Source organism: Sciurus carolinensis, chromosome 12 (genome assembly GCF_902686445.1).
Source record: "Sciurus carolinensis chromosome 12, mSciCar1.2, whole genome shotgun sequence".
Lineage (NCBI taxonomy): Eukaryota > Metazoa > Chordata > Mammalia > Rodentia > Sciuridae > Sciurus > Sciurus carolinensis.
In genome coordinates, this window is record NC_062224.1 from 83589180 (window position 1) to 83602329 (window position 13150).

The 13150-nt window shown below is 52.1% G+C and overlaps 1 protein-coding gene across 4 annotated transcripts in view; it reads left to right on the forward strand.

Moving 5' to 3' along the window:
* Positions 1 to 13150, forward strand: part of Plekha6 (pleckstrin homology domain containing A6) — a 144238-nt gene that overhangs the window by 122417 nt on the left and 8671 nt on the right. For 2 of the 4 annotated variants that reach the window (XM_047520103.1, XM_047520104.1), the window contains 12 exons: positions 1 to 81; positions 353 to 502; positions 1265 to 1387; positions 2825 to 2936; positions 3515 to 3654; positions 4540 to 4689; positions 6097 to 6226; positions 6410 to 6516; positions 9904 to 10080; positions 11016 to 11183; positions 11251 to 11384; positions 11875 to 12020. In XM_047520103.1, the coding sequence (XP_047376059.1) occupies positions 1 to 81; positions 353 to 502; positions 1265 to 1387; positions 2825 to 2936; positions 3515 to 3654; positions 4540 to 4689; positions 6097 to 6226; positions 6410 to 6516; positions 9904 to 10080; positions 11016 to 11183; positions 11251 to 11384; positions 11875 to 12020 (1618 nt within the window). The remainder of the gene's footprint in view (positions 82 to 352; positions 503 to 1264; positions 1388 to 2824; positions 2937 to 3514; positions 3655 to 4539; positions 4690 to 6096; positions 6227 to 6409; positions 6517 to 9903; positions 10081 to 11015; positions 11184 to 11250; positions 11385 to 11874; positions 12021 to 13150) is intronic. The other 2 variants (XM_047520106.1, XM_047520105.1) reach the window with 2 other exon arrangements.

Consider the following 13150-nt stretch of genomic DNA (forward strand, 5'->3'; position numbering starts at 1 on the left):
AAGCTGCTGGGCAAGTTGTGTGAGCAGAACAAGGTGGTGAGGGAGCAGGACCGGCTGGTGCAGCAGCTCCGAGCAGAAAAGGTAAGAGCCTGGGTGGCCTGAAGGGGCCTGGCGTGGAGAAGTCACGGGTGGCGGTCTCCATCCTGACTGAGCCGGTGAAACCTTGTCCTTCCTTACACTTCTGTCCCACCCATCCCCGGAACTGCTGAGGGTCTCCCCGGGACCGTACCCAGGGTGAAGGCAACCTCTGCTAAGCTGCCTAATTGAATGCCAGGGGCTTAGGCCTCTGCTGTTAAAGACCCCAGACAGGAGCTATCAGGGTAGCTCATGTCCTTCTCCCACCTTTCTTCAGGAGAGCCTGGAAAGTGCCTTGATGGGGACCCACCAGGAGCTGGAGATGTTTGGAAGCCAGCCCGCCTATCCAGAGAAGCTACTGCACAAGAAGGAATCGCTACAGAACCAGCTCATCAACATCCGGGTGGAGCTGTCTCAGGCGACCACGGTAACCTGGGAGTGGGGTCTCTGTGCTCCTCACCATCCAGCTGTGCTGCCCTAATCTGGATTCTCCTTGGAGGACAAAAGCCAAGTGCTCCCACCCAGGAGGGGCATTAGCAGAGACCCTAACTCCACTTTGCAGATAGACAGCAAGCATGCCAGCCTGGTGTTCATCCCATAGTTTCCACTCAGAAAGTGAGCTTATTTCCCATCAGCCGTAGCTGTACCAGAAGTCCTTCGGGTCAACCTCAAGCGGAGGGCTAATCGTTTTCTTGGTTGCTGCAATGCCTCTGCTGCCTGCTTCTGTTCTCTGGAAGAGCAGGGCACTGGCAGAAGTGCCACAGCCCTGGTCACCTCCCAGTGGAGCCTCCAGCACGGGCTGTTTGGATAACGATGACCCTGAGAGGCAGCAGCAAAGGTCCCAGGAAAACATGGCCCAGGAAAGAGCAGTGTCTCTAAGTTCCAGGAAGCAGACACCCTCTCCCTTGCCCTTTTCTCTTTGCCCACCACTCCTGGTCCCCCCAACCTGGGTAGAAGAGGATCATCCCCTTTCTGCCTGACCACATGCCTGGAAAGATCCAGGGTTGTTTGACTCCACAGTGGGATGTGCCCCTGTCCCTCTTGTAAGGCTAGTGTTGGCTGTCACCAAAATGTCTCCGCCTTGTGCCCCTCTCCTTCTGGTCCTGTGTCCCCCTCCCCAGGCCTCAGGCTTCGGGCAAGGAGGGAGGATGGGCTAGGGCAGCTTTTTCAGCCCGCCCTCTGCTTGCAGGCGCTCTCTAACAGCACCGTGGAGTACGAGAACCTCGAGTCCGAGGTGTCCGCCCTGCACGATGACCTCTGGGAGCAGCTCAACCTGGACATCCAGGTGAAGAAGGACCCCGAGCAGACGGGGGTGGGTCACTCAAGGTCTCCCATAGTCCTTTTGGAACAGAGAGGCCAAAGCTGTCTCCTTTCTCTCTTTAATGATTTCAGAGACTTAAGGAGTTGGTCCCGAACAAAGGAACAGACTCAGACCCCTTGTAACAGACTCTTAAGTTTCAGGATGAAGAGAATGTGGGTTTCTTCTTTATTCCCACCAACTCACAGGGGAAGGCACTAACGCCAAAGCAGGGGAGACTAAGTCAGATACAGAGTGTTCTATGACAAAGGATTTAAAACACAGACATAGAAGTGTCTCCATGCTATCAAAAGAGTGGACAGAAGCCAGGTGTGGTGGCACATGCCTATAATCCCAGAGACCTGGGGAAGCTGAGGAAGGAGGAGCACAGGTTCAAAGCCAGCCTCAGCACCTTAGTGAGACCGTGTCTCAAAAGAAAAGAAAAGAAGAAGAGTGGGCAGAACGGGAGTGACCTGTGCAGTTGCCGTGGGAATGAGACTTTCCTTCCCGAGCCGGGTTAGAAGCGGCCGATCTGGAGGCAGAAGGATGGACGAGTGACCTTGGGAGCTCTCGTTCTCTGCTTCCTGTCTTTCTCCATCCAGGCCCTGCCCTTCTCCAGCTAGTTCACCTGTCCTGTTCCTCTGATGCACTTAACACCCTGATCTCCCCCATTTTCCTCCTGGTAACAAATCTCACCTCCTCAACCTGACAACTGACTGGGCGGGGTGAGGGGAAGACCCAGGTCCTCCCACGTGCTGTGGGCAAACCACACTCTGAACACATACATTTTAGGAAGTGGAGTAGGGCTGCGGTCAAGTGTGCCAGCCTCTGACTGAGTGGATTCACGTGCAAATGGTAGTCACACCACTTCTGCTCCACGTGGCCCTGGGTGCGAGCCCCCTCATCTCTGAAACGGAACAAAGCCGCCCTTACCGTGTAGAGCTGTTGTCTCACTAGAATGAGCTGGTGCATGCCAAGCCCTGGGTGTGGCGCCGGGTACTAAGCAAGGCAGCATGAGGGGTCGTCTTCCACAGCGTAACCTGTGCCGAGGACAATCCCGGGCCTTAGGGTGCGTTGGTGTGGGTATTACAAAAGAATGTTTGGAGGTGAAGAGAAGGACTAACCTGGAAGCCCCTGCCCACAGAAATCGGGCTGCCACGTGCAGGGCGGGGCCTTGCTGTCAGACCACCCTGCCGCCCGTGGGGGCCTCAGAGGGTTGATTGACACTCTTGGTTCTGAGGCTCTGGCAATTCTGGGGACAGAGTTTTATGCAAACCAAAGAAGCAGAGGCCGCCCATGAGAAAGATGGCCTTGCTGGTGAGGGCCATGTGTGCAGGTGCCTGCGGGCAGCGCTCTGCCTCGGATGCCAGTCCAGAGGTCGGGACCAGGGATGAGGGCAGGGAGGGACACCTCTGTGGCTGTTTCCTTTGACTTACTCTGCGGCTGTTTCAGAATGAAGTGCTCAACCGGCAAATCCAGAAGGAGATCTGGAGGATCCAGGATGTGATGGAGGGGCTGCGGAAGAATAACCCGTCCCGGGGCACGGATACCGCCAAACACAGAGGTGGGAGCCTCCTGGGCTTCATGCGTCTCTAGAAGCGCTCCAGGGATTCTGGCCTCCTTCCCACACCTGCCAGCTCACACGGTGCTCAGAGCCAGTTGGCGCCTTCTCAGAGTTCCAGAATCTTCCCCCGAATCCTAGGGTGATGGGCAGGGCTCCCTTATCCTCCAGGTAGACCACTTAGAGACACCGCCGACCCAGATACCCTAGATTCCACCCCAGGAAAGGTCAAAGCACACCTGAGCCTCCCTGACCTTCAAAGACTTGGGCCCACAGTTGACCCCTACTGTAGTTCCTTCCTCGAGCCCTAGGCCCTTGGTCTGGCTTTTTTGGTACCTTGGAGGCCACAGTGTCATCTCCACCCACCATCTGTCCTTGCTCAGGGCTCCTCTCAACAGGCAGCCTGTGACCCCAGCACCTGTAGTAAGTCTCTTGCAGCAGGGCCAGGTGGCCCTGAGGGACTGGATCCTCCCTCTCACATCCCCGCAGGATCTTCCCCTCCTCTACCCGCAGTCCCCATGCACACACCAGGCCACACCTCCTCTCCTGGCCTCACCTCTCTCCCCTTCTGTTTCCCCAAGGAGGACTCGGCCCCTCGGCCACCTACAGTTCCAACAGCCCTGCCAGCCCTCTCAGTTCCGCCAGCCTCACCAGCCCCCTGAGCCCCTTTTCACTGGTGTCTGGCTCTCAGGGGTCCCCCACCAAGCCGGGGTCCAATGAGGTAAGCTGGAGAGACGGAGTACAGGTAGGCAGGGGTGGGAAGAGCAGATAGATCCTCATTTACCTAGAACTGCGCAAAGTCTGTGCCCACCTCTTCCTCAGAGGCGCTGTTCCTAGTGCTTTGGTCCTTCTCTAAGGGAGTCATTCTCACACCTGGTTGTGGGACCTTCCTCTGGATTTCCTCTGCCTCTGTTCTTATTTCCTTTCAGCTTCCTGAATACCAGGGTAGTTAGCAGTGATCCTGTGCACTTGACTGGAAGGCAAATCCAGGAGTGTTCTGGGGGTGAGAGGGTGGAGGGTCAGTGTGGGAAGCAGTTTCCTAGTCAATCAGCAAGTGCTCCTGAGAGCTCTGGACAGCCAGGGGTGGGATAAGGCCCTCCTGGAAAGATACTCATACTTGGCCCAAGTTCCTTCATTTCACTCAAGGAGCCCAGCATCCACCACTCATAGCTTACCAAACATGGTGGTGTGGTCTGGGTATTGAGCCCTGTGGTTCAGACTGTAAATGCTCTGATACTCCAAAGGAGGGGAGAGAACCAAAGGCAGGTGGAACTTCAACTGGGCCAATGAGCATTTGGAACAAGGAAGAGGTGTCGCACGCAGGAAAGATGGCAGAAGCAAAGGAATGGAAGTGAGGAGAGCGCTTTGGAGGAAAAGTGGAAGTCGGGAGTGGTGGGCAGGTGGGGGCTCAGTCGAGGGCTTCGAAGGCCAGGCCGAGCTTCAGCTGTGGAGTTGGCGCTCTTTCTAGGCCAGGGGTGGGATGCCCGTGTCCAGGGCCCAGTCTGTGCTTCCTGTATGGTGACGTCTGGCTCTGCTAATGCTCTTCTCTCCTGCTCTCACAGTGGCTGCTCTTGTTCCTCCTAATGCTCTGGCTTCTCTGACACAGGAACCTGGCCCGCCTCGGCCTCCCCTCCCCAAAGCCTACGTCCCCCTGGAGTCTCCTCCCACCGTCCCTCCACTCCCTAGCGAGAGCCGCCTCTGGCCATACCCCAGCTCCCCTTCCTGGCACTGCAGTGGCGAGACAGCCAGGGGTCAGGTACCCAGCACCCTTGGGTTCTGGAGGGTGGGGACAGGGGAGAACAGGGCAAAGGGCCAGGCAAGGGGTAGGGCAGGGCCCCAGAGTTGTTTTCCCTACTCATTTTCCCAAAGCTTAATTTCCACTGGGCCCTGCCCAGTTGGGCTCTGGGGTAAAGAAAGGACATTAAGACAGTCACAGGCCACCTTTCCCTTTTTTGATCTCTGTGGTTGATGGGAAATGAATTGCTGCCCCACTCTGACCGCAGGTTCACAGGCAGCAAAGGTTGTCAGTGCCCATGTCTTCACGCCCCTCTCCCTACCAACATGACCAGCCAAAGGAAACTGAGCAACATCCATCCCTGGTGCCGTTTCAGTCCTTGTCCACCTCAGACCCAGCCTTTTTTTTTTTTTGTGGTGCTGGGGATTTGAACCCAGGGCCTTGTGCTTGCAAGACAAGCACTCTACCGACTGAGCTATATCCCCAGCCCAGCATAGACCCAGCCTTTTGTGTTTCCTCTCTGCCTCTATCATGTCTTGTCTTCTTTGGCTCTCATGAGCTCCTAGCATATAAAGACATAGGCCCTCTTCTCCCCTGACTGGGCCTCTTCTCTCGCCTGAATCCCTAACCAAGATCTAGGAGATGGGCATTAGGCTTGCAAGGAAGAGGTCATGTGGTAAGACATTTGTGCCTGAAATTGGAAAACCCATACTCTCCTCAAAGCTCAGCTCCGTGTAATTTGGGTAACCCATGAGGGTTCACAGGGAGATGGACAAAGCAGGTAATGCTACCTGCATTTGACAGGCAAAGAAAACTTACCCATGCTCTCCAGTTGGGCTAGAGCTGAAGTCTCTGATCTCTGGAATCTAGTTTCCAGATTCTACTCACTGAAACTTGGATACTTCACTGTACTATGGGAGGAGGTGGCTCAGATGATACCTAAGGTTCCTTCTAACCTCTTTATTCTTTGAGCTCTTTTTATTCCCCTAGAATCCTGGTACCAAGGTCCACCTAGTTCTCTTTGCTCCAGTGTTAAGTGGGATCTTGACAGAATCCTCAGAGACCCTAGGCTTTGCAGCCCCCTTCTCTGGCCATTCCTTGACCCTGGTTCACAGCAAGTCTGTGCTTCTCAGAATTTGTCATGACAACTGGTCGGTTTGAGGGGCCTCTCTGATGGACCTCAGTAAGCCCTGCTGGAGGCCCCGAGTGTTCATTCCCCAAATGGCTCCATGGTGACCAACCTGAAGATGCACGGGGAGGAAGTCCCAGTGCATCTTGTCCACTTCTCAGCTGGCACACATAGAATTTCCGTTTCCTCTGTCTTTAAGGGTTTGAGCTCCAACCATTGCAAAATAAAGAAATATCACCAGGGGCCAAATTCCCAGCAGCCACTCCATTATCAACCACCTTCTCATTCTTTCTCCCCAGTCCAAGGCAAGCTATGAGCAAAACAAGAAAGACCCTCACCAAACGTCACCCCTGGACACCCCCAGAGATATCAGCCTTGTGCCCACCAGACAAGAGGTGGAGGCAGAGAAGCAGGCAGCTCTCAACAAAGGTACTTTCTGGCACATCTTCCTCTGGAATTAAGGCTACGGGTGAGAGAGGAGTCCTGGAGGCTCATTAGACCTGAAGAGAGTGCTGACCTGACCTGGGCCTTTAACCTGGGTTGCAAGTGAGACAGAGCCTCCCCCGAGAAGTTCTCTCCATAAGGCCCCCTGGCTGCTCTGTCTCCCTGCAGTTGGCATCGTGCCCCCTCGGACAAAGTCACCCGCAGATGAAGATGTGGCCCCATCGGCAGTGGTGAGGAGAACTACCAATGGACTCACCAATGGACTGTCCTCCAGGGTGAGTCCATGACCTGTGGCTCCGAGAGCTTGTGTGGGCCTGTGCTGTGCAAGGAGCCCAGGGCCTGTGAGTGTCCACACGTCTGCCATTACTGTTCAGAAAATCTAGGACGCGGGGAGAAAGGTAGAACAAGGTCCCCTTTAGAAAGACATGTCAAGGGACAAGAAAGGTAAACATAATATAAATATAAAAGAGTATCTAATGAAATTATCATAGCATGCCACTGGTGAAATAAAATAGAGGAAAAGCAGCAGAAACCAGTGGTCAGAGTCGAATGTGCTGATCCAAGGCCTGGGTTCATTCCTTGGGGCTGATAGGAATTAGCTAATCACCCGCACAGTGGCGTAAGACAACGTCTTCTTTCAGTCTGAAGGCCAGAGCTACGTCAAGGTGTCAGCACCTTGGAGACGCTGAGGGAAAGCATCTTTCCCTAGTTTGTGGTGCTTCCTGGCAATCCTTCACTTTCCTTCTCTCGTAGACACATCAGTCCAACCTCTGTCTCCATCTTCATATCACTCTCTCCTCTGGGTTTCTCTTTCTATATCTTACAAGGACCCTACCCTTGGATTTAGGGCTCACCCTAATTCATAACAATCTTGTCTTCAGATTCTTAATTACATCTGCAGAGACCTATTTCCAAATGAGCTTGTAGGAGGATTGTGAGTTCAAAGTCAGCCTCAGCAACTTAGTGGGACCCTAAGCAACTTGGCAAGATCCTGTCTCTAATTAAAATATTTAAAAAAGGACTGGGGAAAACTGGGATTGTAGCTCAGTGGTAGAGCACTTGCCTAGCACATATGAGGCACTGGGTTCCATCCTCGGCACCACATAAAAATAAATAAAATAAAGGTATTATGTCCATCTGCAACTAAAAAAAAAAAAAAAAAAAAAAATACTGGGGATGTGGATCAGTGGTTAAGCACCCCTGGGCTCAATCCCCAGTATAAAACAAAAACAAAAATAAAAACAAATAAGGTTGTAGTCAGGTATTGAGGGTTAAGGCTTAGGGAGGCTACTAGTCAACAACTATACTTCCAAATTTTATGCCCATTTCTCTTGCAAAATCCATGCATTCCATCCCTATATCCCCCAAATTCTCAGCTCATGGCATCAACTTTAAGTGTAGAATCTCATTTAAATAGCATTAGCTCAAAAGTCCCAACTTCATCATCTAAGTCATCTATCAAGTGTGTGTGAAACTCTATAGTATGATTGATTTGGAGGCAAAATTCCTCTCTTCCTGTGAAACTAGAAAATAAGCTAATCAACTTTCAAAATACAATAGCGGGGCAGGTATAAGGTAGTCATCCCTGTCCCCAGAAGGAGAAATTAGAAGGAATAAAGGGATTACTAGTCCCAAACAAGTTTGAAATCCAACAAAGAAAATTCTAGTATGTATGCATGTATGTATTTGTCAGTGCTGGGGATGATACTCACGGCCTGTGCACGCTGGCCTAGCCCGCTGTCATTGAGGGCTGCCCTCACTAGGTTATAAGGTCTGAGAACAATCTGTGGCTCACCATCCTCCCCTCCCTATTGGTGAGGGTTCCGTCCACCCTTGCTGCCAGGCCTGCCTCTCTGGCCTCTGCCTCTGTGCCCATGGATTTGCTTTCAGAGTCATTTTTTCTGTGTGTGTGTGTGTGTGTGTGTGTGTGTGTTATTGTGGATTAAATCTGGGGTGCTTTACCACTGAGCTGCATCCCCAGCCCTATTTATTTTTATTTTGAGACAGCATTTCATAAAGTTGTCTAGTCTGGCTCCAACTTTGCCATCCTCCCGCCTCAGCCTCCCAAATTGTTGGGATCACTGGCCTGTGCTGACTAGGCACGTTCTTCCATCTTCTTAAAGGGCAGCACATGTCTGTACCAAGGAGCTCTATCAGCCTATTTATTTCCTACCTGTAGAATCCCGGAGATCTGACAGCTCCCCCCACCCCCACCATCTTATCTCTTTTTCTTTTTCACAAACTAACAGGTGTGTTTGCTCATATCACATTCTCAAAAGCACATGTAGGTTCCTGGCTATTTCAAGGCCATCCATGCCACTAGAGGACTCTGGAGCTCGTTTCTGGATAATCCCAAGGCCATCCATGCCACTAGAGGACTCTGGAGCTCCTTTCTGGATAATCCCATCTCTGATTCTGGCTTCTTTCTGAGATGGTGGATTGGATTCATGAGTCCCACACCTAATCTCTTCTGCTAAGTGTTGTCCAACCACATCCTTGACTCCCTTTCTTTAGTGTATGCTTTTTCCAACAGGGAGTTTTCCTAATTTAAGTGAGACCCTCCCAAATAATAAAGTGCAGGCTTATTTTGGCCTAACCTTTCCTTCTTCAATGAATCTTTTTCCTCTCCCATTTTATCACAGGTACAAAGAGAATCAGGTCACATCCTCACCACCTTGCTGGGAAATCTCCTCAGCTAATTATGCAGTGACTCTCTCTAAGTTCTGTTCTCTACTCTACAACAGGACCAACCAAGTCAGCCGAACTTCTGCCACCTTATAACAAAGATGTCCCTTCCTCTACTTTCCAGTAATTTGTTCCTCATTTCCTTCTGAGACTTCTCCGGAAGCACCTTCATCATTCATTTCCTACCAACATTCTGTTCACGATGAACCTTGTATTCTCTAAGACCACAGATGATTTCTCTTCTCTTTATTTTTTCTACACCCTCATCAGAATCTTCATTAAAGTCCCCATTTCTACCAGTCATCTCTTTAAGGAAATCTAGGCTTTTTCTATCATTCACCTCAAAATTTATCCAGCCTCAACCCATTACCCAAGTTCTAAGTTTCTTCCACATTTTTAGGATTTTTTGCCTTTGTTTTATTTTTATCGTGGCATCCATTTCCCAGCACCTACATTCTGGGCTGGTTTTCTTGGGCAGGAGCACCACATACTGGGTGACTTAAAACAGTAGAAATTTATGCTTTCACATATGTGGAAGCCAGAAGTCCAAAATCACCGTGTTGGCAGGACTGGTTCCTTCTGGAGGCTCCAAGGGAGAATCTGCTCTGGGCCTCTCTTCCAGCTTGTGGGTATTGCTGGCAGTGCTTGCTTGCATTTCTTCTCACGTGGGCAGGTCACTCTGATCTCTGCCTCCGTCTTCCCATCATCTTCTCCTCTGTGTCATCTTCTTTCCCGTCTCTTGCAAGGACACCTGTTACTGGATATGAGGCTGCTCTAATTCACAGTGATCTCATATTTCCAAGTGAAGTTACATTCATGGGTATGGGGGGGGGTAGGTCTTGACCTATCTTTTGGGGACCACTGTCCAACCCACTGCAGGCAGGCTTCCCAGAGAAGGGAAATTTTAAGGGCCTAGAGTTAATGAGAACCTGGACAGGAGGTGAAGCACCTGTCAGAGCCTTGTCTCCCTACTGCAGCAGGATCGCCCCAAGAGTGCTGTGTTCCCTGGTGAAGGCAAGGTCAAGATGAGCGTGGAGGAGCAGATTGACCGCATGAGGAGGCACCAGAGTGGCTCCATGAAGGAGAAGCGGAGAAGCCTGCAGCTCCCAGCCAGCCCAGCCCCGGAACCCAGCACCAGACCTGCCTACAAAGTGGTACTGTGCTCCCTGTTCCCACAGGCCCAAGCCTGGCATCTGCTCACCCTGCCAGTTCTTGGGCCATGACTAACCCATGCCAGGAAGGCTGGGGAGAAGGGAAGCTGGGGAACCCCAGCCAGGCTCCTGGGATAAGGAGGGGAGGCCTCTCCCCACAGGGCAAAATATTTCTTCTTTACAGTTAAAGAAAAATAATGCACGAAAAGGAAATGACATTTCTTTTCATTGAAATCAATTATGCAAAGTTCAACTGGTGAAGAATAGTACAAAATCGCCCATGTAGAAATAACTACCACTTGTGCACCTTTCTGGAGTCCCCTCTGTGTGCTTAGCATCAGGCTGGCATCCTGAAGGTGGTCACCAGAGCAATGCGGTTCACAGATCCCCTTCATGTCATTTCATTCCAACCCTTTTGACACATTGGGTTAGGAATTGTTATCCCTATTACATAGATAAGGACACAAAGTCAAGAGAAATTAAGGGATTTCTGAGTGACTCAGCTATTAAGGTCAGAGCTAGGAGTAGCCCAAGGCATCTGCTTAACTTTTCTTTCCACTGAAATTCAGAAATACAGAAAATCATGACTCATCAATCCTCCCCTCACGCAGTTTACATTCTAGTTGAGGGATTGAACTTCTATACTGTGAAACAATCAGAAATCAGTACAAGAGACACAGACTCAACTGCCCAAAATGTGGTGCCACATATGAAGACAGGGGACAGCAGGGAGGGGCGGTGGCTAGTACTGAGAAGAGACGTGGACGAGGCCTTGCAGGCAGGTGGCTTTGGGAAAGCAGAAGGGAAGGACAGTGCCCTGGAGGACAGTGGGAGCCAGGGGGCAGCAGCCAGATCAAATGTGCACTGGTCAAGGACTACAAGGACATGGGTGTGGAGGCACAGGTAGCAGTGGTGATCAGAACAGTGCTGTCCCCTAGGTGCGCCGTCACCGCAGCATCCACGAGGTGGACATCTCCAACCTGGAGGCAGCCCTGCGGGCAGAGGAGCCTGGTGGCCAGGCCTATGAGACACCACGGGAGGAAATTGCCCGGCTTCGTAAAATGGAGCTGGAGCCCCAGCACTACGATGTGGACATCAATAAGGAGGTGAGTGGAGTCCCCAGTGGGGAGAGCCTGGGAGCAGATCAAAGTGGTGACCTCCGCGTCTCCACAGCTCTCCACCCCAGACAAAGTCCTCATCCCTGAACGGTACATTGACCTGGAACCCGACACTCCCCTGAGCCCTGAGGAGTTGAAGGAGAAGCAGAAGAAGGTGGAAAGGATCAAGACGCTCATTGCCAAATCCAGGTAACCGGTCTGGGTGCACCTTGGCTTCCTCTGCCCTCCCTGGCACCTAGAACACCTGGGGCACTAGATGTCATGGGGGCACTGAGCCTCCCAGGGTAGAGCAAATGGAAGCAGTGGCTCAAGGCAGCAGGCTGGGCTCAGGAACCTGGCGGGACAAGGATGCTGCCACTGGGCCCGAGAAAGACCTGCTCTGGGCTCACACACAGACCAAAAAGAGAAAACTGAAGGGTTGTCCTCTGCTGACCTCTTCCCCTCAAGGCTGCCCTAAGTGTTCACTTGAACCTCTGAGTTCATTTGAAAACATTGAGGGTAGGGGTCCCAACTGTTTTGCCAGGGTCCCACTCACTCCTAGGGACAGCCTTGCAGGGCACCAGAGGCTGCATCCTCGCAGGCCCCTGACCCTCCCCGCCAACCTCAGCCTGCAGGCCACCCCAAGCCAATTGGACCATGCTGTCCCTCCCTCCATGTCTGTGTGTCTGTGCCTCTTCAGTATGCAGAACGTGGTGCCCATCGGCGAGGGGGACTCTGTGGACGTGCCCCAGGACTCAGAGAGCCAGCTGCAGGAGCAGGAGAAGCGGATTGAAATCTCCTGCGCCCTGGCGACCGAGGCCTCCCGCAGGGGCCGCATGCTGTCTGGTGAGAGGGGCTGGGCCTCGCTCCGCCAGGGAGACCAGCTGACCAGGTGTAGGGGAGGAAGTGCTGAGCTGCAAGGGGGGCAGGGACAGAGAGAGAGGAGGCTAAGGTGATGTTCCTCAAGGTCAAGGTGAGCATTTTTTGAGTACCAGGTACTGTACTAAGCCCAGGGGAGTGTAAAGGGACCAGAATTGCTGACATCCAGGAGCTCCAGAGTCAAGATGATCCTCTGAGCCACTTATATGGAGAAGTGGTCAGAGGCCAGCAGGAATATACAAGGGCCATCCTGCCTGGGCAGGTTGATCATGTAAAGGCACAGAAAGGGGTGATAGCGAAGCTTGATGGGAAAGGTAAGAGTATTTGCCAGTTGGGGAAAAAAAGAGTCAGCTATTCCAGCATATCCTTTCCCTGGTCATTCTTGCTAAATGCAAATAGGCAGAATAAAAGAGGAAGAATTTTTACAAAGAGAAGGCAGTCAAGGAGTGGAGAGTCCTATAATCACCACCTTGGCTGCTGACCAAACCCACTTTCCTGCTAAGAAAAGATGAGGATGAGGAAGTGACTTCACCGATACAAAGGTCCCAGCTAGATGAGATACAGGTGAAGTCACCAGGATTAGCTTCTGCTCAGCCGCAGACTGTTCCGGAACAGATGAGGCTACGATCAGGAAGGAAGTTAGTTCTATAGGAATGGGAGGGTAAAGGTGGAGGACAGAGAGTAGTTAAGTCACGTAGACTGGAGACTGTCCCCTTCCACACAAAGCAAGGGCCTTGGAGGCCACAGTCAGAAAGAGAGCTGTGGCTTGAGGCGACTGGTATAGGAGAGTGGGACTGGTGTGTAGGCCACAGTTGCAGCCAAGTCTGGGCAAGAGAGAAGAAACCAGCAGTGAGGACCGTGGCGAGAACACGGTGGGAAGGAGGAGGTTCGGGTTGGTGATTGAGCAGGTGTCCGGTTCTGGTGCTCTGAGGCTCTATTTCCTCAACTGTAAAATCCAGATCAAAACACCTGCCTTCAGTTCAGGCAGCACGGGGGTCAAAAGCAATGTATGCCAGGCTTCTAGCACAGTGCCTGGCACTTAGCACTCAGTAAATGCCAGCCAGTGGTCGTGGCCACAATAGTGGCAGTGGTGTTGG